This window comes from Mus caroli, unplaced genomic scaffold (assembly GCF_978045245.1).
Source record: "Mus caroli unplaced genomic scaffold, Mus_caroli_1 scaffold_3, whole genome shotgun sequence".
Taxonomy (NCBI): Eukaryota; Metazoa; Chordata; class Mammalia; order Rodentia; family Muridae; genus Mus; species Mus caroli.
Window position 1 is genome coordinate 142,687,019 of NW_028227258.1, and position 27,159 is coordinate 142,714,177.

At 43.5% G+C, this 27,159-nt stretch overlaps 1 protein-coding gene across 2 annotated transcripts in view; it reads left to right on the forward strand.

Moving 5' to 3' along the window:
* The first annotated feature begins 1,976 nt into the window (after nt 1–1,976).
* The window catches only part of Pde7a (phosphodiesterase 7A), a 93,754-nt gene continuing 68,571 nt past the window's right edge, over nt 1,977–27,159 (forward strand). Inside the window, exon 1 of one of the 2 annotated variants that reach the window (XM_021157520.3) lies at nt 1,977–2,455. In XM_021157520.3, coding sequence (XP_021013179.1) covers nt 2,318–2,455 — 138 coding nt within the window. In that variant the 5' untranslated portion in view covers nt 1,977–2,317. The remainder of the gene's footprint in view (nt 2,456–27,159) is intronic. The other variant, XM_021157519.2, reaches the window with a different exon arrangement.

A 27,159-nucleotide genomic window follows, 5' to 3' on the forward strand; every position in this document is an offset into this window, starting at 1 on the left:
CCATCTAGTCTCTAGACAGTTCCCCCGATGAACCCTAATGTCTTCTCAACAATGCGGAAAACATAATTTTCTCCCCTTGATGTACTGCATGCTATGGTGGAAGACACATGGCTCTGAAGTCAGACCATCGTTTACTATGGAAGTGACTTAGTTTTGGAAAGGGACTGCTCATTTGTATAAATAAGATCAAATTACTATGTGTTGGGTAAAAATACTGTATATAAAATACCTGCCAGGGCTCTTGGCTCAAACAAGGACACTGAAATAGACCTTACTGGAAATGTACTGTTTAGTTGCCTATTTAGTAGTGAGTCTTATTATTTAATTAACCAAATATTTGGATATTATTAAATGTGGCATATTTTACTCAAGAAAACTTTATCAGTATATACTTTGTGTAGAGGTACTCAAATTTGTTGTTGTTGTTTGAGATAGAATCTCACTATGTAGTCTGCCTGGTTTTGAACTCACTATGATACTTGAGCTTATCTTGAACTCTCAACTCCATCCTGTTGCCCTTAGCTTTCCAAAGGCAGCGATTACAGGTTTGTACCATGTCCGTACATATCACTTGAGGTTAGTTCTTGAGATTTATCTGTCCTAGGTGTAGGGCAAGTTTGTTTCTAGGAATCTACCTCCAATTTAGTCAGCTGATAAACGACTTTCTGAAGACTAAGTGGCCCACAGTGCTCGGTGTAATCCCAAGTGAGATGCTTAACACATCTACTACAGGGACTAATTAGGATTTCAAAAGCAGTGAGATCAGTTGCTGCACTAAAAGAATCTCATTAGTGCTTCATCATCCAGTGAAGGCAAATTCCACGACACAGAACGGATCGTAAAACATGATGAAGACCTGGCATGTAGAAAATACACAGGGGCACGAGGTTTAAATAATAAAATAATACACCTTCCACCTTTGTCCGTTTATCTGATCATGCACACTCGGTACTCGATTTATAGCATCATTAAGCCCAGGCTCAACACTGTACTTCTTCTAAAGACCTGCCACCTTGCCAATCTTAAATAACTGGGAGACTAGATGCCCTAAGAAATGATCCAAATCTATTTTGCCGGGGGGTGGGGGTGGGGAGCTCATTCATGCTAAAAGTATCTGATGCTCAAAGCATCAGAAACAGTCGGCTCCTGCAGAAAAGCTTTGGCAGTTTGGGGCAGAAACTTAAAAGAACAAGCAAATTATATCCTCACCTTACCAAAACAGGTGGAAAGCTCTTCCTACATCCTAGCCAGCAAACACTAACAAAGAAGGGCGATGGTTGGCTAGGGGAACTTTTGGTCTCTTTGTCATCCCAATATCGTCATTTCTCATATTCTTGGTTGCAGAATTTCACTTTTCTCCATCCAAAGACCCTCCTTCTCACGCGGGAGTTTTTGGTCTTTTTCTGCTCTACAGGCTGGGGCCTCACTTGCCACGGGAAGCCACTGGAGCCTTGCCTAGGTAGGGCACGGACGGTGACATAGCGGGAGCACTGAGCCCCCGAGATCTGCTGGCGTCACCGCCGCAGCGGTCTCCCGCGACGGCCTAGTACGGGAATTCCAGAGGGGACGCGCGCGGTGCCCCGCCGGGCGGAGCACGGAGAGGGCGCCCGGTGCTCTGGGCATTTTGGATCTGTCGGACGAAACAGCGCCGATCAGGTAGGCCGAACAAACTCCGGGTCGGTGCGCCCGAGGATGCCCCACGTAACTCTCCTGCGCACGCGCCGCGGGTTGCGGGGAGGGAGCTGCGGGGAGGCGGGAGGGGCCGCGCGGGCGCGGGGCTCAGCGCGGCGCCTAGCGCAGCGGTCGCGAGCAGCCCTGTCCGGACAGCCGGCGGGCTCCCGGGCGCGGCGGCGGCGGCGGCGGCGCGGGGCGCGGGGCATGCGGCGCGGCGTCGTGACGTCACGGTGGCGGCGGCCGTGGTTGGCGCAGGGTCCGCTGCTGCAAAGTGTGAATTACGCCGGGCTCGCGCCGGCGGCGGAGCGGAGTGAGGCTCGGGGGAGGGGAGGGGCAGGGCTCCGGCGGCCGAACTGCTCTACGCTCCGCGCCCGTGCTCGCGGCCCGGGCCAGCTCTCGCGCCGCCGAGCGCCTGGGCGGCGGGTTCCCCTTTAACGCCGCCCGCCCGGCTCCCCGAGCCCGCTGCAGCCCTTCCCGCCGCCAGCCGCGCGGAGGGCCGGGAGGCGTCGGCGGCCACTAGCGCCGCCCGCCCCGCGCGCGCCTCGGCCCCGGGTCCCCGCGGCGCGGCGCGGCCCCCTCGTAGCGCAGGGGCGGGCGACCGCGGACTGGCGGGCGCCGCGCGGATCCAAGGCGGACGTGTTCAATGGAAGTATGCTACCAGCTGCCGGTGCTGCCCCTGGACAGGCCGGTCCCCCAGCACGTCCTCAGCCGCCGAGGAGCCATCAGCTTCAGCTCCAGCTCCGCGCTCTTCGGCTGCCCGCATCCCCGGCAGCTCTCGCAGGTAACCGCCGCCCCGGGGCCCGCAGCTCGGTGCTTTTGTCTTCTGGAGGGACTCGGGCCATTGTTCCCGCCTCGGTAGCCTGGTCTCCCCTTCCCGGAGCCTTTCGCCCTCGGCTGTGCTCGGTGCCCCTGGCCTCTGCGACCCTCGCCGCGACTAACCCGTCACGCCCGCTGCTAGCCCCAAGCCATGACTTTGTCCTCCCCTCCTTTCTCCGCGTCTCCTACCAGTTGGGCCTCTTGTCCCTTTGTCATGACCCTGAGCTCACCTTTTCGCCCCCCATCCCCTAGCCCTCCCCCACACCTGTGCAGGTTCTCGAGCCTTGCTGCGCTGCGCTGGTGCTGAGTTTCTCAGAACAATAGGCCTAGTGGTCCCATTGTGGTCCTCACCCGAACTGCGAACTGCTTCTTTGTAGCGAATGGGCCTAGGTGTCAGGAACTAGTGCGCAAAGTTGATGGTTTCCAATCAGTTTTCACGCTTGATAAAGGCGGCTTTAGTTCAGAAACCACTGATGAGCATTCACAAAGGACTTTGTTTCCGATGGCCCAACACCAGTTGCTGTTGAACATTAAAAAAAAAAATTTTTTTCTGTGACGTCCTTGGCTCAGCTCTTTAGTTGGGTTAAATTTGGTTGCCAGATTTAGAATAAAGAGAAAGAATTTTACTTTGTTTACATATGAACCTGGTGCCCTCATTGCCTGCTGCCAGAAAGAAGTTCTGTCTATGAGATTACTTTTGGGATGGGTACTGGAGGAGTGTGCTTACATTTGCTGGTCTAGACTCCAATCAGTGAGCCTCAGCCATTCATCCATCCAGCCATTCATTCGTTTGTTTGTGTGCTTGTTTATGGCAGAGCCTTTCTAAATTGTTCAGTCTTGCCTTTAACTCATGATCTTCCTGCTTCAGACTTTCAAGTACCAGGCCTGAGCCATTGCCCTGGGTCCCATATTCAAATAAAGTATTCTTATTTTTTTCTGTTGCTTAATATTTCTTTACCCTTTATAGCACACTGTTTGTTTCTCCCTTCAATTATATTGTATTGTAAGAAAGGAATTTTTAAAAACAGGAAGAATGGACAGCATCTTTTAGAGATTTTTGCTTATAGTAGATCTCCAGTAAATTCTATTTGTCATTTGCCTTTTTTCCTTTTTCTTTTTTGGCCTGCAAGATAGAGCAGGAGGTTCTATGTGAGTTTCTTTTCAAGAGTTCTTCTTTATTTAAGGTCAGACTCTTCTGATACAAGGTAGTATGCTAAAGAATTCAGTGTAAAATACTAAGTGGAATTTCAAATAATACTTCTGTTACTTTGAAGTGTAGTTTGTGAACTGTATTTTTTATTATTGCTTAACACGTTTTAAAGTTCCAGAATAATATCAAAATATATTAAAGCACTCAGGAGAAGGTTTTCGATAATAGTAATTAAAGGTCTTTAATGGAAGTAACTTTCATTTCTAAATACTGTTTTCTTCCTGAGATCAGCAGACATGACAAACACCCACTTTCACTTACATATAAATAGTAAAGGCACACTTTATCTAAAGTTATGAAATATGTGTTACATGTCCCTGCTTCCTGAGAGGGAAGATCAAGGGATTGAAAACAAAACTGACCCCAAGAGTTTGACCTAGTGTCTTAATTACCACACAAAGACCAATTTAAGCTTCAGTTTTCTTTGCCCATCCCTAGACTAAGATTAAATGGGTAGTGGAATTTTAAAACTGTGACTGTGGCAACAAACCACAAATTCTGTAGAGTTACACCTATTCTACTAGCTTTTAAAACTTATAGACAACTTCCAGATCTCCAAGAGAGTGAGTATGTGGGGACTCCTTAGGCTGAGACTGAACATTCTTAGTGAATACATACCTTTTTCCTGGTGAACCTCACTCGCTGTTACAGGGCTTAGCAGCTCACTCAAGCTGAGATGGGTGGGTTACCATCACTTAGTATCACTGAGCAGTAAATCGTGTATTGGAACTGAATACTTTGGGGATAGATGGCAATATGTCACGTGGAAAACGAGGTAGGTAATCTTAGCATCTTACTCAGCGCTCTTTAAAACAAGCATTTGGTTGACTCACAAGCTGCCATACCCTTGAATCCTTGGTTCCTAAGCTAAAGGTTACAGAATTTGGAAGAAGTTTAGGTGGTTTTGTGATTTTTATTTAAGAGACTTAAAAAAATGTATTTAAGTTTTTTCTTTAGTTTCTAAGTAGAATTTATTTACAAATTTTCTATTTGAAAATATATTCAAAACTAGTTATCATTTCAGTTCTTCATTTTCACTTCAGTATTAGAGTGCAGTTCATAGTAGGAAATTAATAAATATTTAAGTGAATGAATAAATGAGAGTACCTCAGACTAAGTTGAGTATCAATTTTAAACATGAAACAGTGGTACAATATGTACAGTAATGGCTCATTTATCCAAAATTTGGTTTCAAACATGTTATTGTAGACTAAAAATGACCCAGACAATGTGCAGAAAAATACTGCGCAGATAGCAGAGGCACATGATACCAGGTCCCAGAAGCCTGGCCACCCAAGTCCAGTCCTCAGACACCATATAAAAGCAGTACAACTACTTCCGTGGTTCTCCTCCAGCCTCCACATGTTAGCTGTAGAATCAAGTCTCTCTCTCTCTCTCTCTCTCTCTCTCTCTCTCTCTCTCACACACACACACACACACACACACACACACACACACACACACACACATCATAATAAAACTTAAAACAAGACTCTAAGCAACCAACATAGATCTGGGCATCATCTCAGAGCCAACGAGGCTGAGCAAACTTTTCTAAGTAGCAGGTAATCTGAAATGGAATTACAAGCAGCTATAGGTCATTCACCCTGTAGAAGTGCTAGTTGACAGCCGACATACCACAAGGGAGGGATGGGAAACAAATTCTCACAAGCTAGCATGATTTTTAAAGGTACTGTAGTGTAGCTAAGGGACTTGAGTATTGTGTAGCAAAGTGACTATTTGTCCAAAAATGCTGCATAGAGTCAGATTTTCCAAGTTAAAAGATTTATTCTGTTAAAAAAAAAAAATCTGTGTGCCAGTTAATGTTTTTGTTCAAATGGTTAAGCGTACCTGGTGAAAACCTCTGCAACACTTTTTTAGACATTGACATTGGATCTTAAACCAGATTTATGATACTTTTCAAAGAGCTGTTATGAGATTCTGAATTACTTGACCAATGAGGATAATAAATGAAACCTATTTGTTGCCATTTTAGATGCCTGTTGCATAGAGGAGTTTAAACATTAGTCTTTCATTACAAAGTTCATATTTTAAAAAAAAAGGGTATAACTTGTACTGTCTTCACCGTTGTTTCACATATTTATGATCCAGTAAATGTGAAAATTGAGGTAGTGTGTTAGATTTGGAGGAAGTTGGGAGAAGAGAACCTCCTTTGAGAGAGTACCCCCCCTCCCCCTCCCCCGCCCCCCCCCGCCCCCCCCGCCAGATTAACCTGTGGGCAGTCTGTGGTGCACTCTTTTTGATTGGTGATAAGTGAGGAAGGGCCCTGCTCAGTCTAGGTGGTGCCACTCTTGGACTGATGGTTCTGAGTACTGTTAGGAAGCAGGCTGAGCAAGCCATGAGAATAAGCCAGTAAGCAGCACTCCTCCATGGCCTGTGCATGTATTCCCGCCTCCGTGCTCTGGCCCAGCCTCCCTGGATGGAGAACTACAAATCAGGTTGCTCTGATCATGTGTTTTATCATAGCAATAGAAAAGATAGAGGCATAGAAACACATTTCATTTGGGTTAGTAATTTGAGGTTTAATTTTTACATTATAAAAGTTTGTGTTTTTACTGAACAAAACATTATTTTAGTGAATAAAGTATTAGGATAGAGAATATGGATGCAAGCTATTACATATAGTCTCATTTTGTTGTCCCAGCTGGTCTAGAGCTTATAGTGTGCTTGAAACTGTCTTCACACATGTAAGCTTTCTGGCTTTGTTGTGAGAACCCCAGGGTTAATACCACAACTCTTGTGCAGTGTCGTTCCTCCTCCCCACCCCGGGTTTGGTTGTTTGGGACAAGGTCTCAGATAGCCAGCCTAATCTTGAACTTACTGTATAGCTGAGGATTTTGAACTTATGTTTCTCCTACTTTTATTTCTGAAGTTCTGGAATTGCAGTAATGCAACACTGTGTGAGAATGAGTTTTTCAAATATACTATTTCATACAAGGAAAAACCCACATAAACTCTTGTAAATACAGAACCCTAAGACTCCTTGTATGCTAAGGAAATTTTGTAGAAAATTTAAAGGATTCACAATTTAAAAGAAAAAACAAACTACTTTGATCTTGGTGCCCTAACTTTTTTTCTCTCTCTTATTTTACCCTCATACCGATTGAGGGAAGAAAAATATCTGTGGGTTAGTTACTGAACTGGAGTTACTAAGTGTGATGACACACCTAGGATCCTGGAATAAACTGGGGTGACCCAGGGTAGCTGTTGACCTTTAACCCAAGGACTAAAGATTAAGTAGATGTTTCTAGACAAATTAGTAAATGTGGGGGAGAGGGGAGAATGGGTGCATTGTGTAGCGAGATCTGTACTCTGAACTCTCCAGTGTGATCACTGTGATAGCCACTAACTTTGTAGGTAGTGGTGGTCAGTTGAAATGTGGGTATGACTCAAGCCATGAAATTATAGTTGAGTTTGAGTAAAACAACTGCAAAGCAAGTGCAAAGCAAAGCAACAGCAAACCATTGTTTACTGATCGTTAGCGAGAGCCAGGTTGATGGATCAGCAGCGCGTTCTTCACATGTTGCACATTTGCTGTCAAGCTTTTGTTGGTGTACATAAGACTCCATTTAATGGATGCCTTCGCGCCTGATAGATAAAGTCTTTGCAATCAATCACTAGCTCATGTCAAACAGTAAGAACATTGTTTTGGCTTTCTGTCCAATTTCTGTCCTGTCATTGTACCAAGACAAATAGTCTCAGTGCTTTAATCTCTATTCATATGTCACCAGACCTTATAAGTATTTGTTCCTGTAGTAGATGGGCTGCGCCTGGGTTTGTTGATTACAGTAAGCAAGAGTGTGTGCTTTCTCAAGTGGTGTTCAAGCTATTTGCATTTTTATAGTGAAATTTCTTTTGCATATTTTGCAATCCTTTTTAACTACTCCTAATCCTGTATCACTTTGTAAGTGTGCATTATGCAAAATTTTTGTTAACATTCACTCTTCACAAAGCTACCCATGAATTGTGATAGGGACAGTAGGCACTCAGTTTGTAAGGGACTTGTTCTGCCGATTTTGTAGTTGACAAAGGGTTCAGCTGCTCCATGGCCCCACCTACTGGTAGAAATCTACCTTAGTTTTTTAGAAGATAACGGCTAACTTGGTAACTTGAGTTTCAGCAAATTCTCAAAGGTTTGAATGGTTTGAACCATTAAAGGTACTTGGCAAATGGTTTTTAATAAAGAAGCATTGCCCTTGCTTCAATAATAAAAATAATAATTACTGTTCATTTCGGAGTGACACCTACATGTTTGTTTGTTTGTTTTTTTTATTTTAGCTGATGCTTTTAATCTTTATAAATAGTCTCTGTAAAATAAGTGGCATTGCTCCTATTTGTGCCCAGTAGTAATAGAGCTCTGGGCCGTTAAGTACCTTGATGGGGCTTCTTTGTTCCAACTGCCTTTTACTAATTGACCTGCTTCACATGAAGGTAAGGACTGTAGTTGGAAGTTCAGGTTCATGGATTATGTATGAATTTAGATGGCCTATGAGAATGAATAAAGAAAATGAATGTAACACATTGGATCACTCTGGGCTTTTTTGTTTTGTTTTGTTTTTGTTTTTTATTGTTTTTCGAGAGAGGGTTTCTCTGTGTAGCCCCGGCTGTCCTGGAACTCACTTTGTAGACCAGGCTGGCCTCGAACGCTTCCACCTGCTTCTGCCTCCCGAGTGCTGGAGTTGAAGGGGTGCGCCACCACGCCCGGCACTCTGGGCTTTTCAGAGCACATGGGAAATATGTCATTCTTGAGGCTGTATTTTTTGTTTTTTATTTTTTGAGGCCTTAGGGAAAGATCATCAAACAACTTTATTGTAAAACATCCACTATTTATTAGCAGTTCTTTTTTTTCAAAAAACACAAACATGAGAATTGAGCATGGCACCCAGAGTGACTTGTCCCTGCAGGACAGTAGAAGCTGTGGGGCTTTTTGTGCACCCCAAGTAAGTCTCAGCTTCCTCCTCACTCACTCCAGGGCTCCAGCACTACGTCTGACAAGGAAAGAAAACCACTAAGATCCCCAAGCATGAGAAAGTCACAACAACCTTAAGGCCACTGGTGGTAACTGCTACACGTTCCAGTCTGTAACTCTAGCATATCAGAATCCACCGTCAAACAGCTGCTCCTGCTGACCCTCGCTGTCCTGACCAGCTAGCCTCCAGCCCAGCCTCTGCACACCACAGAGCCCCAGCACTAACATCCACACGCAGTGTCTGTGCTCAAGTGTAAAGGTTTGTTCAGGGCAGCCCACATCACTGTAGTGTCTACTGGGAGTCACACCCTTCAACAGGCTGGTCAAAGCTGACACTGTTACTCTTAATATGGCTGGTTTTAACTCCAGATTTACAATTTTCTTTTTTATAAATAGAGGGTTGTATTTATGGAATAGTATCTGAGTTATAATCTATTGTGTGTCTCTTCAGGATGCCACTAAATTAAATCAATGCTTATAAAGTTAATGCCTTTACTTTCGAATTTACTTTCAGGACTCTAACCTGAGTTATTAGAATTAGAAATGTTGATAAAGATAAACTGTTAAGGATAGGTAGCCCATTATTTGTCATTATGAAAAATTAGGAATAACAATTTCTCATGGCTAAGTTCAATTTTATTGTTATAGAATATAAATCATTTTTATTTTATACAGCTATTTAAACACTTTGAAGAACTGAAGGTATAATAGCACACAGCAAAATACATTTAGTATTTTTAGTATATTTAGTATTTTTTCCTAATTTTCTAATGTTGTAGCTACTAAATGCATTAAAGAACATTTAATTGTATGGGTAAAATGCTTAAAACATAATTAAGTGGAAAAAATCTGAGATATCCTAGAATTTTCCAATTAACCTAAAAGTTAAAAAAGAAAACACCTCATGATGTGTAAAACTGTCACTCACACAAACACACGGCTTGCAAAGAGACAAAGCTAGGCTTCGCTCCAGATGTTAGCGCTGTCTCAGGATGATGAACTTTTAAGTAATCTCTATTTTTTATTTAGAAGTTTACATATTCAGTTTATGTTATCAGTTTGCCAGTTCTTCTTTTCACCAGCTGTATTCGGGTGAGATTGCTGGCACTCAGTCAGCTGCATTACGGGATTGTAAATTCTTTGCTACGGTGATGATGGAGACAGTGGCTTGAAAGACCCTGGAGCATCACTGTTGTCGAGGAACTGACCCCTCTGCTTCCTTCTGGAGTCACCATTTAATTATCCTCTGGGTAACTCAAGTCCACCAGGTCAGGTCGCTGTACAGCTGTTTTACCCTGCGAGGGAGAGGCTGGGAAATAGCATGGATATATTGTTGGGAATAAGAGCTATGTCATCAGAGCTGGTGGGATGGCCTTTAAAATGGCACCAGTAGAGGGGGAGGACTGCATGGCTAGGAGTCAGGCTTTGTGAGGCTGCTGCCTCTGGGAGAGTCCAATCGTCCTACTTTTTAAATTTGGGAGAACTTGTAGATCACAAAGCGAGTAACAGATCCTGGTGGGAAGAAGTCGCCTTCCCTTCCCTGTCTTCCTGCCTACTCACTTTGCTGTTCTGGTGCTTGAAGCCAGGGCCTCCCACAGAGCAGACAAGCTCCCTCCACTGAGCTGCATCCCCAGGCCCTCTGCTCCACTGTGCTCTGACATTTGGGAATCGGTCCAGTGTATAGCAGTGAGGAGGCAGGTCAGGCCTCCAGGCCTCGTGTTAGACTGAGACCCTTACAGCTGCAAGACCTTTACACTCCAAGCAGTGTCATCCAGACCTCAGTATTTGTAATTATAAACTGCTTGGTTTGTCACTTATTTCATAACTTAAGATGGGTCTTGTTAAAATTCTCCATCCATTAAAAACACAGGACCAGTTCATGACTGTATCAGCTTTCTGTTTTCTCTTTTGAATTCATACTTTCTTTACATGTTATTATCCCAATATATCCTTTTAGACTTGAAAACATTTTTATTAATCATCTATTATATTTTTTCCTATAAATAAAGTGAGCTTGAAAGTTGAAAGTCTCTTATGAACTGAGTAAATGGTGATGAGAAATGCTTGAGTTTCCCCAGTTACCAAGTTCTGAATTCTAGGACATAATTATAACATCAAAATATGGTGAGACACAACTATAATCCCTGTACTGTGAGGCAGAGGCAGGAGGATCGGAGTTTACGGTCGGTCAGCTGCATGATGAGTCTGAGGCTAGTCTGGGTCAAGACTCTGTCTTGAAGTCAAAAACATGTAAATACAACCTAAACTCCCTGAGTCCACAGGGCTGTGTCAACTTCAGATTTATTTTGGTCTGAGTTATTGCAGCACTCATGACTACTAGTAGAAAGTGAATAGTAGTAGAAAAATTTAAAAACATGAATCATAACATTTTTAATAAATATTAAAATAAAAATTTACCAGAGATGGATTTTCAGTGATATAGATAGGTGACTTCATTCAATTCTTTCTTCTGTCCATTGTATTCAGCACTAGAAAATATGGCATCTTGAGGTCCCAGGGAACGGGGAGGCCTGGCAGGGGTATGGGTGGTGGGACATCCTCTTGGAGAGGGGGGGAGGAGGAATAGAATGAGGAACTGTGGGAGGGTGGACCGAGACGGGGATAAGGACTGGACTGTAAAAAAATTAAAAGTAATAAAAAAGAAAGAGAAAACATGGTGTCTTGCATTGATTTGACACCTTTTTACCATAATGAAAGTTTATTAGCTTTTCACTACTATAACAAAATACCAGAGACAAGCAGCTTACAAAGAGAAAAGACTTATTTTGGTTCACATTTTATACATTTCAGTTCTCAAACAGTTGGTTCTGTTGCCTTTGAGCCTGTGGTGAGGGCAGGTGTTACAATAATCCTCCCCTCTTGGCCAGGAAGTTAGTAGGGAAAGAAGCTAGGGTCCCACTGTCCCCCTTAGAGGGCACACTGCTACTGACCTGAACACCTCCTGTGAACAGAGGTCCTGTTGTCTGCTAAGAGTGCCTTGCTGGGATAGCACCACACTGGGAACTGATCCTGTACTAACTAGAACTTGGAAAACACATCAGATCCCATGGTGGCAGAGTATTTCCTTCCTCGCTCACTTATTTAGAGACAAGGTTTCTGTGTAGTCCTGGCTATCCTGGAATCAGACTGAGAGTTCCAGCTGCCTCTGTCTTTCCCCTTCCCCTTTCCACCTTCCAAGCGCTGGGATTAAAGGCATGTGCCACCATGCCCAGCTCAGAAACCTATTTTTTAAATTTAGTAATTTGGGGCTAGGCAGATGGCTCAGTGGTTAAGAGCACTTGCTGATCTTTCAAGTACCCCAGTTTCAGTTCCCAGCACCCATATGGCAGCCCTCAATTGTCATAACTACAGTTTCAGGAACTCTGATGTCCTCTCTGGCCTTCATGGACACCAGTCATGCACAGTGCACATATAGGGGTGTGCGTATGCATGCATATACTTGTGTCAAAATACTCATGCATCTGTGGTGGTTTGAATAGGTTTGGCCCTCAGAGATTCATGTGTTTGAATGCTTGGCCCAGGAGGAGTAGCAGTATTAACAGGTGTGACCTTGTCAGAGCAAGTTTGTCACTGGGGTGGGGGTGCATTTTGAAGTTGTATATACTCAAGCTATGCCCATTGTGGCACATAGGCCCCTTCTGTTGCCTGCAGATCAGGATGTAGAGCTCTCAGCTCCTCCAGCACCATGCCTGCATGATGCCGTGCTTCCCACCATAATGATTATAGACTAAACCATAAGCCAGCCCCAACTAAATGTTCCCTTTATAAGAGTTGCCTTGATCATGGTACTCTTCACAGCAATGAAACCCTAACTAAGACAACAGTTTTTTTTAATTGGTAGATCATAAAAATGCTGTATTTTAGTAATGCTACTTACTGTTCTGAGTGATATATAGCAGTGTCCCTTATCCAAATTTGAATTCTTTGTCAGCTTGCAACTAGATCTTCATGGAATTAGTGACTTAGAAAAAAGATTTGATGTCTTTTGTTTCGTTCTGTTGTGTTTTTTTCTGCCATGTATATTTTGAAATATTTGAAATAGTCTTCTGACTCCCCAGATGTTGTTAGACAAGCTCCAAACAGTACTTACTCTATAGTGAGTTTCAGAAGCAGTCCGTGCTAAGGTTTCTATCTTTGAAGGAGCTCAGTAGTTAGGAGCAGTTGCTGTGTATAGTCATGAGGCCTGGGGACTGGATCCAAGCACTCAGAGGTCAGAACACCTTTTAACCTCAGCTCCAGGTGACCACAGATCCTCCTCTGACCTGTGGGTACCTGCACACACACATATAAATGACCTTTAAAATAACTGCATGAAGAGCCTAAAAAGAGGAAGCAGCGAAAGGGGACTGGAAGTGCAAGCAAAGGCAAAGCAATGTGCTGAAAATTGTGTAGGTATGACTGGCAAGGTGGTCTGGAGGGTACCGGCACTAGCTACCAAACCTGACAACCTGGGTATGATCCTCAGAATACACATGGTGGAAAGAGAGCAGGTTGGTGCAAGCTATCCCTTTACCTTCACACATGCAAGTATGCATACTCACAAACACACATAAAATAAATGTAAGGATGGACCATCCAGAGACTGCCCCACCCGGGGTCCATCCCATAATCAGCCACCAAACGCAGACACTATTGCACATGCCAGCAAGATTTTGCTGAAAGGACCCTGATACAACTGTCTCGTGTGTTGGTCTTGCAAACTTTATATGCCCCAGTACAGGGGAATTGTGGGACGCCTGACTCGCCAGCAAGAAAGACACCACAATAGGATCCTTCTGCACACGTTTATTAGGAGAGCATTGACTGTGTAGGTGAAAGACCCCAAGCCCTGGGCCTCTCACTCTTATATACTGTCAGTTCCCATCCACTCACAGCAGGCCACATCACCTCACCAGGTATGCAGCTTCAGCTAATCAGGGCAGCAGGGGCATATCTCCACCAAAATGGCTTCGCCAGTAACCTGGTACACCTGCGCAGCTCTCACGATGTTTGTGGCTAGATGTATGAGGAAGTCAGGTGCAAGTCATATGACTTAGCTGCAATCCCTGGCGCCTTCTTGGGACTGCTGCCACACCTGCTCCCCACCATTTCCCCCTTTTTTTTTTGGCAGAGAGAATGTCTGTTTTAGATTGCCCCCTGCAGCAATGTCCCTTACCCGTCCTTGGGAGACAAACAGCATTGGTTTGATCCCTGTCTTAGGTTGGTGACATGCCCAGGGAGTCTTATCCGTCACTGACTACTCTGTCATGCCAAGCCACACTTGGGGAGATTGTCCTCTTTGCATGCGGCAGGTGCATCAAAAGGCCAGGATGTTGATGAATCTATGGCCAGATATTAATTGCTGCAAGCAAGCCTCATGGGTGAAGGTAGAGGTCTGATCCCTAGTGTGCAAGCATAGGGGCCTTACACAAAACCATCCCTTGGGCTCATCACCCAGAGAGGTCTTGGCCAGCTCCCATGTCGTTTTTCCTGGGGGAAGGGAACTAGGACACTGAACCTTCATGCAATCAGACGTGCCTTCCAGAGGATGCCAACAGCAAGCTATCCTCTGTGCAGTGCTTAGCCTCGCACCCCACGGCATAACGCAGCATAATTTCTTTTAGAGCGGCAAACCAAATCTGAGGAGATTGTCCCGCCTCCACTGCAGCAAAAGCCTACGCTACCATGGCGAAAGTGCAGGCCTGCACACGCTGCACCTAACACATGTGCCAAACACACAACACACACACTATTACAAGCATACATCCCAGGGCTCCCATCCCCGCTCATCAGCCCTGAAGCAAGGGATAGACAGTTTGTAAACAAAGTAACTTGAACAGGCAAAGGTACAAAGCAAGGCATCCTAGTCACAACAGCCAAATGATATAACGAATATCACTACTACAATTAACATTATTCTTATAAACAATAAACACAAAAGGAGATCACATACAAACAGGCATAGCCAGAAAAGAAACATTCCTTCCTCCAGCAAATTGAAATACAGAAGTTTCAAACACATTAGAACCATTCCAATAAAATTTGCATTACCCCAGACCCCTCCCGCCACCATGCTTAGGGGGGAAAGATCAGTGCAACTACAATTCACCCCACATAACAACCATACATATAAGGGGCACTGCCCAAGGTGGAAGGGAATCAGGAACACTCCTACAAAAAGGAAAGGGGGGCCCATCTAGGTTGGGAGGGTATAGTGCCATTGCCCTTGGATATTCTGGCAGGCCACACCCCTCAAATCCAGGTAGCATTAGTTTTAGTAGATACAGCTGATCACTCATCTGTGAAATATTTTGAATCATCTGAAAACAACAATCCCTTTAGCTGAAGCAGCATAGAAAAAAGGCAATTGTAGTGAAGCATTAGATGTAAAGAACTGAGGAAACACTTGAATGCGTCAACGGCACGGGTTTCAGGAACACAGCCCCAATGTAGCTCTTCAGTTCTCACTAGCGGGAGCATTCCCAGCCACAGGAACATCCATGTCCTCATAGCTCTGCTTGTTTTGAATTGCTCTGGTCAGCCATTCTGGAACCCACAGCTGTTGTCGATGATCCTGAGGAAACACAAACACACCCTCTCTCCCAAACCAATTGAGAGGCTCCTCTCTTACCTGATTCAGCGCCTCATTAACTCTCTGGAGTTCTACAAGACCTTCAACACCAGTGGGCAATGATTTCCACACCCTTATGGCAATCTGATTTACCTGCTCAAACACCTGCACTGGATATCCTGTCTGTTGTGCAAAGCGACCTTGTCCAAGCAGCATATCCCTATCCCATGCTGGATTTCCTGCAGCAATGTTAGCCACTGCCTGTTCTATTGTAAATTCAATAAGGAAGGCTTTCCAATCTAAATACTGCCCAGGTGAAAGGATGCCTTTACCAAGCCTGCCCAATCGGATGGCGTCATGCAGTGTCTATTCAAGGCCTCTACTTGAGCCACAGTATAGGAGGCAGCTAAGCCATACGTCCGCACAGACTCAGCCAAATTCCTGATTACTTTGAAATCTAGAGGCTCATGATATCTCTACCCTGCTTGGTCGGTGAAAATAGGACATCCCAGTAAGGAGAGTCTAACCTCTCTCCAAACCTCTGAACAGAAGGTCAGCCTATAGGTGGCTGCCGAGGAGGCATAGGGAGGGGGCACAGAAGCCAATTCGCCTTCCTCCTCTGCCTTGGCTCTTTTGTTTTGTCCTTTCTGTCCACCTGATAACACTGTGTCTCCTTTCTTTTTCTTTTTTCTTTTTAAGCCCTTCTCCTCTTCCGACATACTCTCTTGTTGCTCCGTAAGGATTTTCTGACCTGTCTTGACTGCCTGACAATTCAAACAGTAACAGAGTCCATATATCAGAACAAACAAGACCAAAATTATCAGACCTACCCACAAAAGGTCAATGGGAGAAAAAAGCATAACTACACAGCGAGGATCTATTGATCACTACACTGAGGTTATCATAGTTCTTAACTTGTCCCCAAACCATGAATCTTATCGTTACTGCCAGAGAGGAAACAGGACGTCTCCCGTTTTCCTTCTGTCCCTAGGAGAGCTCTGAAATAGCTTATTTTCATTTTTCTCTTCTTATATTTCTTATTTTACTTATATGTCTGCGCATGCCTTCTTTTTCATTTCTCTCTGTTTCTGATATGCTTCCCTGGTGCTCCTGCAAAAGTTGCTACCCTTATCAAGGCAAGCGACAATTACCGGACCTACTGCGTAAGAAAGCATACCTCTCAGAGACTCACATTCTTTTTCTTTTTACTTACCGGTACCACTGTTCCCCAGCTGAAGAGTTCTGAATCCACGCAGTTGAATCCTTCTCAACAGTCTGTGTTGCGGGAACACTTCATTAACCGCTCCTTCCCCGTGATGCAGTTCTGAATCCTCCCTGTAACAGGGGGTCTTCGCTCATTCGCTCATGCCTGAAGATGTTACTTTTCTGTAACATCCCTGTTACTTCTCCCGGGTTTCAGCACCATTTGTGGGACGCCTGACTCGCCAGCAAGAAAGACACCACAATAGGATCCTTCTGCACACGTTTATTGGGCTGCACATTGACTGTGTAGGCGAAAGACCCCGAGCCCTGGGCCTCTCACTCTTATATACTATCAGTTCCCATCCACTCACAGCAGGCCACATCACCTCACCAGGTACGCAGCTTCAGCTAATCAGGGCAGCAGGGGCATATCTCCACCAAAATGGCTTCGCCAGTAACCTGGTACACCTGCGCAGCTCTCACGATGTTTGTGGCTAGATGTATGAGGAAGTCAGGTGCAAGTCATATGACTTAGCTGCAGTCCCTGGTGCCTTCTTGGGACTGCTGCCACACCTGCTCCCCACAGGGAATGCCAGGGTCAAGGAGTGGGAGTGGGTATGTAGGGGAGCAGGGTGGGAGGAGGGTATAGGGGACTTTTGGGATAGCATTTGAAATGTAAATGAAGAAAATATCTAATAAAAAATTGAAGAGAAAACAAAAAATAAAAAAATTAAATAAATGTAAATGTTCAAAAAAAGCAAAAGAAACTTAAAAATGGAAGTTGAGGTCCTGGTGAGTGTCCTGCTTCCTGTGCTGCTCTGTCTCATCTCCTTCCTGTTGTTTTATTCTCTGTAGCCACACAGGCAAGCGTCTTACATTTATCCTGTTTCCCCCTTTCCAGAGGTGTATGAGGACTCATTGCACAGCCTGGGCTGTGAGTTGGGAGTCTTCCTTCCTCCATCTCCCAAATGCTGGGATTACAGCGGTGTGCCACCACGCCTAACCCTTTCCACAGTTTTGATTATTGTTAGTCTCAACTGTTTTCATGAATGTTTGAAAGAACAGTTTGAATAATTCCATTCCCAACATTTTAAAAGCATACAGAGTGTGTCATTTACACAGCTGGAAAGCAGAGACGTTAGGAGTCAAACTCAGTTCAGTCAGTATTTACTGTTCTAAATAGTCTTCCATCTCTTTTTTGTGTCAGTTCATTATAAATTTTCATTTTAAGAAAAACAATAAAAAGATGAAAAGGTCAATTTTAACAAGAGCAGTATCATCTGATTCTTAAAAAACAAGAATACTTGTTACTAATTTTCAGAAGATTTGAGCATTTCTTAGAAGCACATAAAAATATGTGCACAGCTTCTAATAGCAAAGGGAATAAAATGATTGTTGAGGGAGGGCAGGAGAATACTCTTATATTATTGGTAAGAATGTGATAAAATGATTATTCTTTGTAGACTCTGTGTGTGTGTGTGTGTGTGTGTGTGTGTGTGTATGTGTGTGGTGTGTATGTGTGTGTATGTGTGTGTGTGTATGTGTGTGTGTGTATGTGTGTGTGTGTGTGTGTGTAGAGGGGCAAGGGAATAGGAATGGAGCTGGAGATTAGAGATGGTTGTGAGCCATTGCTTGGTTGCTAGGAATCAAACCTGGTTCCTCTGGAAGAGCAGTCTTTGCTCATAATTGCTTAGCCATTTATCTCTGCAGCCTAGCAAATGAAAAATTTTAATGTGAGTCTAATAACTTTTGACTCCTGAAATTTGTCAATGGAGCATTTAATATAGATTAAGATTTATGTCCTTTTTTTTTTTTTTTTTTTTTTTTTTTTTTTTGGTTTTTCGAGACAGGGTTTCTCTGTATATCCCTGGCAGACCTGGAATTTACTTTGTAGACCAGGCTGGCCTCGAACTCAGAAATCCACCTGCCTCTGCCTCCCGAGTGCTGGGATTAAAAGTGTGCGCCTCGTGTGTGTGTGTGTGTGTGTGTGTGTGTGCGCGCGTGTGCGCGCGTGCCTGTGCGCGCGAGTACATGTGCATTTACCTGTGCCAGCAGTACACCCAGCAGTGTGTATGGAAGTCAGAGGATGACATGAGTCGGTTCTTTCCTTCTGTTACATGGGTCCTGAGGAATGGCAAGCACCTTTACCTGCCAAACCATTTTGTCAGCCCTGTATCTAGATTTTTTTTTTAACAACACCTTGTATGAAATGACAGGTATTTCATTGTTTACCAGTAGAGGATTGGTTAAATTCATTGTATTTTTTCTTTCCAGTGGTAAAGATCAAAACCAAGGCTTTAGATGTGCTAGGTAGACACTCAACCAGCTAGCTACATCCCAAATCAATTGATGGCATTTTAACTTAACAGAAAACAATATTCAATTAAGTGATACCATCCAGCCAGAGTTATCATGGGGAAATTATACCATTTGAGTGAGGGAGTAAATTAGTTGAAAATGGTAAATGTTGCCTGCTTGCCCTTTCTCCCTCCTTCCCTTCCTTTCAGGGAGTGAAGGCACATTTGAGATTTCTTAATGTGCAGCCTTAAACTGTCCTCTACCTTCTAAGTGTTGGGATGCTAGGCATGTGTTACCATGCCTAGCTAATTAATGTAGCTTCCTAGGTCGCATCTGTACTTACAGGTAAAAACCATGATGATGTGGTAGATACCAGTGTATCACTATGCAAACATTGTAAGTGCAGTGGAATATTAATGCAGCCGTCCTTGGGCAGTGAAAATTGTGGCAGTTTTTACTATCCTTATACTTTGGTGATTTCTTGGTACATGAGAACTTTTTTTGTAATCTAAAATCAACAAAGATATTCATTGAAACCTTCCCATTTTAAAATGATTTGCATTTATTAGTTCAGTTTGAACACTGTTCAAGCAGAGTTTTAAAATTATGAAAAGACCAGGCTCTAGGGAATTTAGTGAATAGTAATGTATTCACAACTGTGTTCCTGAGCCTGGTGTTAACTGTAAAGATAAATACATTTTTTCCAAGTAGACAAGTGTTGTACAACCTTTTCACATTTAGAAGTCTGTAGTTTTAAGCTACTGCCTTTGCTCTGGGAGATGACCGAGCTCCCAGACCTTTCCCATCTTCCCTGAGTCCACAGATAGAAGACACACACAGTCTGTTCCTTTAAAACTTGCCTTCTTGGTACAATTGCTGGGTGCTGATATCTCCTGCCTGAAAAAGTGTGTCCTTACCAATTTATGATCTCCATCTTTCCACCTGCCCTGGATTTGAGTGGCTAGTCCCACCTGGTCCCTACCAACATCCATGGCCACCCATCTGTAGTGGTGCCACAGGCCACTGCTCTCCTGGACCCCTCACAGGGTTGCTGCATTCTTCTTCCTCCAAAGCATGGCAGAAAAACTCCTTCCTTTCATCTGCCCTCTCCTCCTGAGATCTAGAAATCCCACCTATACCTTCCACCCAGTAATTGGCTCCCAGCTTTCTTTACTGACAAATCAAGAACCAATGGGGGAACAGGACCTTAGCATCAGCACCGCCCTCTTCAGAAGTTTTCCCATAATTAACTTTTCACATGGTTTTTATTCTTAGGGAATTCCGTGTCGTGCCGTGTATCTTGATCATACGTATTCACCTTCACCCCCTGCCGTGTTCTTTGTAGGTTTGGGTGGTGGTGATGGTGGTGGTGGTGGTTGTTGTTGTTTTAAGAGAAAACTACCCGATAGCAAATTTCTTCATCCTCTGACCTATTAAATCTTTCTTCCCCAACTTGTTCCCTAAGCCTTAAGTGTAGGAGTTGTGCTGTAAATGTAGTAATTGGGTCCGCACAGTCAGTAGTTTTCTGCATTGTGACCAGCTGTGGCTTTCTGTAATGATCTCTGTCTTCTCCCAATAGAAATTCTTTGGTGAGGAGTGAGAGCTACACATACCTGTGGGTATATGGGAAAGTTCTTAGAACACAGTTAACTGTTCTAGAGACTCATTATAACAGGTTCTCCTGTGTTTCATGACCTAACCAACCACTGGTAGCTAAATTGACATGCCAGGCATGAATTTCCTCCTGTGGAGCAGGCCTTCAGTCTGGCTGGATTTAAGTGCCTCTACTGCACCTTTTGGAGCCTTCCACACTGGGCGTCCTGGTTTGCTGATACTGCAGGGTAGTGCCATTGATTACTTTTCTCCCTTGTATGTTGTGTGGCTCCTTCAATACTGTGTGAGCTGGTCCTCAGTGTGATCCAGGTGGAGTCCTCCAGATCTAGTGGCCAAAGTGTACAGTGTCTTCAGCAAAAGGCCATTTTCCAGAAAGTACCAAGGGCAGCAGCTAGATCTACATTGTTTTGAGGTTTCTTGGACTCCCTTGAGCAACAACTCCAAAGGTTTCCTGTGCCTGGCACTGGGGTATCTGCTAGTTTATGGAGTTTGGGGGAGCATTGTCAACCTTACTTGGAGTATCTTTAATTAAACAACAAAATGCATAGGAGTACATGTGCGTATGCTTGAGTGAGTGGGGGGTGGGCAGTTTTAAGCAAGCATAAAATAATTCCCTGTGGCCTTTTCAGTCATCTTGTGTTGCTTATCTTTCTCCTTTCCTCTCTCGCAGTCTTGCCATTTCTCTTCCCTCCACAGGTAAGTCTCCCATGTCTTCTTTTCCCATGTCCCTCTTTCCTAGCAACTGCATCCTGTTACCCCCTCTAGTGTTCTTCATGGGCCCTTTTTTTTTAATTAGGTATTTTCCTCATTTACATTTCCAACGCTATCCCAAAAGTCCCCCATACCCTCCTCCCCACTTCCCTACCCACCCACTCCCACTTTTTGGCCCTAGCGTTCCCCTGTACTGGGGCATATAAAGTTTGCATGTCCAATGGGCCTCTCTTTCCAGTGATGGCCAACTAGGCCATCTTTTGATACATATGCAGCTAGAGTCAAGAGCTCCGGGGTACTGGTTAGTTCATATTGTTGTTCCACCTATAGGGTTGCAGATCCCTTTAGCTCCTTGGGTACTTTCTCTAGCTCCTCCATTGGGGGCCATGTGATCCATCCAATAGATGACTGTGAGCATCCACTTCTGTGTTTGCTAGACCCCGGCATAGTCTCACAAGAGACAGCTATATCTGGGTTTCATGGGCCCTTTTAAGTTTCCTGATATCTATGGTTACTCCACGTTGTATATTGGTGTCTAAATAGTCTGAGTTAGCATCCACAAATAAAAGGTCTATATTACTTCACTCAGTATAATAATGTGTAGTTTCAGTTACATGCAAATTCAGATATAAAGAAAACTGATGCCACCAAGCATAGTGTTTAAAGTGTAGTATGCAAGAGAACACTGCAGTCTGTCTTTCTTTTCTTTCTTTCTTTCCTTCCTTCTTTCTTTCTTTCTTTTTTTTTTTAGACAGGGTTTCTCTGTGTAGCCCTGGCTGTCCTGGAACTCACTCTGTAACTCAGGCTGGCCTCGAACTCAGAAATCTGCCTGCCTCTGCCTCCCAAGTGCTGGGATTAAAGGCGTGCGCCACCACTGCCTGGCTGAGAACACTGCAGTCTTAATGGAATACAAAGGAGAGGTATGATGGGGGCTAGCTCACACACACATGAGAAACTTCATTGCCTACCTCAGAGCTTGCACCAGAAGTATTTCAGTAAGGTATGTGGGATACAAAATATAAAAGTAGACCAGAGAGCTCAGTCCACCAGTGCGTGAACTGCAGAACTGCAGGGCACATGAAGATGCTGCAGGAATGTTTCCTGTGGAGCAGACCTGGCTTTGAGTGTTGAGTCTTCACCATTTTTAAGGCAGGGTAACCACTTTAAAGACAGTGAAACTGAGCAGGGAATGGACACAACCAGAAATCATTATGGGGAGCAAAATATGCAAGGTCAGATAAGTAGTGCATGCCTTCTTTCTTGTGGAACCCAGGTTTAAGAGAGAGAGAACATGAGAGAGAGCAAGAGCGAGCTCGTGCATACGTGTTAACATGTATGTTTATGTTTGGAGGAGGGCCACAGGACTTGAGGTAGGAAAGAGAGTAACACATTCCATGTGAAAGGAGAGCATGAGAGCCAGGCAGAGGGGGACAAAGGACAATGTATGAATGAAACACATGAATGAAAAGTATATGAAGCAACCCAAGATGTTGTGTATTAGCTTAAAGGAATAAGTGCAATGAAAGCAGCCCACTGTGGTGTTGATTGATGTACAGTGGCTGAAATCTGTGTATCAAAAATACTGGCAGGAACCTCACAGTGTGACCTGACTTAGAGTAAAAATCTTTATAATTATATTAGAGGAGATTATTTGTTATTGGGAAAGGACCTAAATCAACCGTGGGTGTCTTTATGGATGCATAGAGACCAAGACGCACTTGAAAAAAGCTAAGTGGATCTGCTTGCTGAGAGCTGGCATGAGGCAGCAACACAGCAGCAGCAGAGCCAAGGCTTACTGGATCCAGCAGGAACTGGGAAGGGCAAGCCTCAGATCACACAGCTCTCCGTGCTTTGGGTTTGACCATCATTCTCACACACTCGGAACAGTAAATGTCTCTTGTTTTCGTTTGTCCTAGTTGTAGTACTGCGTTATAGCAGCCATAGGAAATGAACACAAATGGCTTTGTTTCAAGGTTTGTTTGTCTGTTTGTTTTTAATTGTGTGTATATTATGTGTGTGTGTATGGAGACCAGAGGACAGCTGTGTGGTATTTTCTCTTATAGATCTGGGCTTGAACTGAAGTATCCAGATTTTCACATGAACACATAATTGCAATGTATTTTTATGTATGTGTTCATTTGGCTAGTTTATGAACTTAAGTGGTAGCCTTTGGATTTAGGAAGCAGAAAACCTTTTACAGTGTGAGACCCAGGTGCTTGGTTCTGAAGACAGACAGAAATCAGCCTACAAGGTCCCTTCTACACCTCTGGTGTCCATAGCACTTTTCCTGTACTTGAAGTCTGTTTTCATAGGTGGTTGAATTTTTTTTTCTTTTGAGACAGGCTCTCTTAGTAGCTCTGGATATCCTGAAACTTACTATGTAGATTGGTCTCTAACTCACAGAGATCCACCTGCCTTTGCCTCCCGAAGTGCTAGGATTAAAAGTGCGCACCACTATGCCTGGCTAAGGTTGAAACAGTTTTTAAAACGCAGGTTAAATCATGTCAACCGGCTCAAAATGGCATGTTTTTGTGCATGTAAAGTCCAGGTTCCCCTTCTTGGTGTGGCTGACATGATGAGACCCCACTCCTTCCTCTCTGTCTCTCACAGAGGTCGGTCTCTTCTGTTGGAATGTGCCAGCATTAAGCCTCAGGACTCTCAGGGCTCTTGGCCATCAGTCCCAGCCAATGTGGCCTCCTTGTGTTAAGATTACGTGTAAAATAACTTCCGTCGTCTTCTCATCTTTGTTTTGTTTGATGTTTGGCACACGCCTCATACTTGTCTGTCTCTACGTGCTGTTGGCTCCGTTTGCCCTGCCACTTCTGCCACCATAAAACACATGCTTAGCGCATCCACTTTGGTGTCTCTAATGTGTAACAGATTAAGATTCTGGACAGAGAAAAAGGAAAACTTCTCATCTCATTCTTTGATCAGAACTTAGGCCATCGTTAGCTTCCCTTAAGATCAATCCCCAAATTACTTAATAATTTCATATTGTAACACCATCTTCGAAGATATTTGTCCTGTTTCTAACTTGTCTTTAGTTTTATTGGCAGTCCCATATTCTCTAAATATATATAAATCTCACATAAGAATGTCCTGGAAATTAGGGGCTGAAGTGATGGCGCAGTGTTTAAGAGCATCAACTGCTCTTGCAGAGTACCTGAGTTTGATGCCCAGCGCCCATATCATCTAACTCCAGCTTCAGGGGATTCAGCACCTTGTGAAGTCTATGGGTACAGTAGATGGTACACAGATATATAGACAAAACACACATGCATAAAATAAAATACCAGATGTACCAAAATAAGAAATTAAAATTTAAAATTCATTAGACTTAAACCAAAAATAATAAAAAGAGAAAAAATGCAGTATGATTTAGAAGTCCGTTGTCAGTAGTGGCACAACTGTGACTAGAACTTAGGATTTAAACTGAGTTCCTTCCAGCTAAGGCTTCTGCAGTGCTGCTGTGGTGAGGGGCCATGGGGCTGCAGGGAGGGGTTGTGATGGGGGGCACAGGGCTTCAGTGGCTGCGGGGGGAGGGGAGCTGTAGGGGGGAGGCCACAGGACTTTGAGGGTGGGGGCTGGGGACTCTGCTTCTCTGGGTGAGTAGGAGGTGTAAACCTGGAGTTAAGATAGGAAGCTGCCCTCTGAGATGTAAATAGCAAACACTTGGGTTTTGCTTCTATAAGAAGAATTAGGTGATAGATATGTAAATAGAACTTTATAAAGTAACTCAGATTTGGAGGTGGAACTAGAATTAGTATATGCTTGTTATAAAATACAAGGCTATAAAAAAATTTGAAAAAGAAGAAACAACACTCACGGTGCTACCACTCAGATATAACCACTGTTAGGTCCTAAGCTGCTAAAATCATACCCATCTGTTTCCACAAGCAGTGTGTGAGTGCCTTTTTAAGCTTTGCCAATATTCTCAGTTTCTGTTTCTTAGATTTGTTGATATTAAGCTTGTAATATGTGCTTTATATCAATTCCTATGTGTGTTACGTGTTTATTGTCTGCATTTCTTGTCACTGTAGCATGGCCGTTAAACCAAACTTCTGATGCTTTTATGTAACGAAGGACCATTTTGTCATGTTTGTAATAAACTTCAGCCTTAGAATTATAATTTCCTAAAGGGACATTTGGCTTATACAGACAAGATTCCTTACTAAGTCTTAACTCTCTTTACTGATGCAACAGTAGAAGTAAGTTTATTATTAAGACAAATTTCAGGATTGAAGTCTTCCAGATGTAGACTTGGCTTCATCATGTTTGATGATTCTGTTCATTTTAGTAGCTACAGTGAACACTGAACTTATTATCTGTATTTTCAATAATAAAAAAGAAGCTGACATTTTATTTGTTTGACTAAGAATGTGTAATTATAGGGGAAATTTATGCTTGAAAAAAGAGAGCCTTGAATACTAGGTGTCCTGTTAGTGGCTGTCACAGGGCTGCCTGCCAGTAGGCTCTAATATTGTAATATCTTCACTTCTATAGGTCTGAGATATTGAACTTAGGATCCATTTTAGACACTGTTCTAAAATCTCTCAATTCCTAAAGTGAATTTCCATCTCCAGACATTAGAGAGATTTTAGCAGCGTACGATGTTGAAGCGGGACTTGTGTAAAGACAGAGCATGGACCTTCCATGTGAGCAGATGCTTTCCGCTTGCTTCTTTCCCTGTGTGTCCCAATGACAGTATCCCCGTGCCATTTCAGAGAACCTTCTGGGAGAGACTCTTAGGATCTCCAGCCACAGTACACAGCTGGGGAGCGTCTAGGACCGAGTGGTTTTGGATCCTGGGCTTACCTCAGTCCGTCCCTGTCCTTTCATCTGCACGACAGACAGGCCCAGTAACTGCTGTCTCTTGGGGTTTCCATGAGAATTACAGTGGATGCGACCCACCAAGCCTGCAGTGGCTGTACACTGACTACCCAGGTCCTTGTGGGCTAGAGGTGCTGCAGGGAACTTCCACTTCATAGACGAATGCTACAGCTTTGAATTTCCACTTCAGTTTTCAACAGTTCTACTTTGGAATTGCCGATTTGCAGAAAAGACACCAAACCAGCAGAGGGTTTCTACAGTTTCCTGACATTGATATTACTTACCCTAGCATGTTTTATGTTAAGATCCGCATGTGGGTATAGCCACTCATAAACATACACACACCTGCTAAGTGCATGCTCTGCCTAAGAGCTCCATCCCCATCGTAACCTTTTCTTCATAGTCTTTTACAGTTTGGCTGCTTTTATGCGTTTATACCATTTGCTTTGTTTTTTGAGACGGGGTCTCATGTATCCCAGCCTGATCTTGCATTTGCTTTGTAGCCTAAATGACTTTGAACTTTTGATCCTCTTGACTCCACCTGCATGCTGGGATTGCAGGTGTGTCACCATGCCTAGTTTATGTGGTGCTGGGGATCCAACCCAGAGCTTTATGCATATGACACAAACACTACTGCTGAGAGATATTCCCAAGCCATGAGTTATACATTTTAAAGGATTTTTTTTTTTTTGCCATTAGAAAAGCCTACCTACCTACCTTTCTTTCTTTCTTCCTTTTTCTCTTTTCTTTTCTTTTCTTTTCTTTTCTTTTCTTTTCTTTTCTTTTCTTTTCTTTCTTTCTGTTTTGGAGTCAGTGAATTTTTCTTGTTTTGTAGCTCTGGCAGTCCTGGAACTCACTTATATAGAGAGATCTGTCTACCTCTGCCTCCCAAGTGATGGGATTAGAGGTGTGCACTACAATGCCCAGCTAACTCTTGATTTTTATAGATTACTTTTATAAAACAGCTATAAATTAAACATCATTTCTAATAGCTCTCTGTGCTTTTGCTTATTTAGTTAATAATTTCTTACAAATAATTTTAACCCTTTTCTTCACTTCATTAGAAATATTTATCTAGAAATAGATATTTATTTTATCTTAATGTATTTGGGGGCATATGTTGGTGTTCAACATTTTAATTCATATGCAAATAACTTACACTATTTATAAGATTGTTCTCATTAGGTAAGGATGCTGCTATTCCTTTAATGATCCTATGTGCAGATATTTCATTTAGGACTA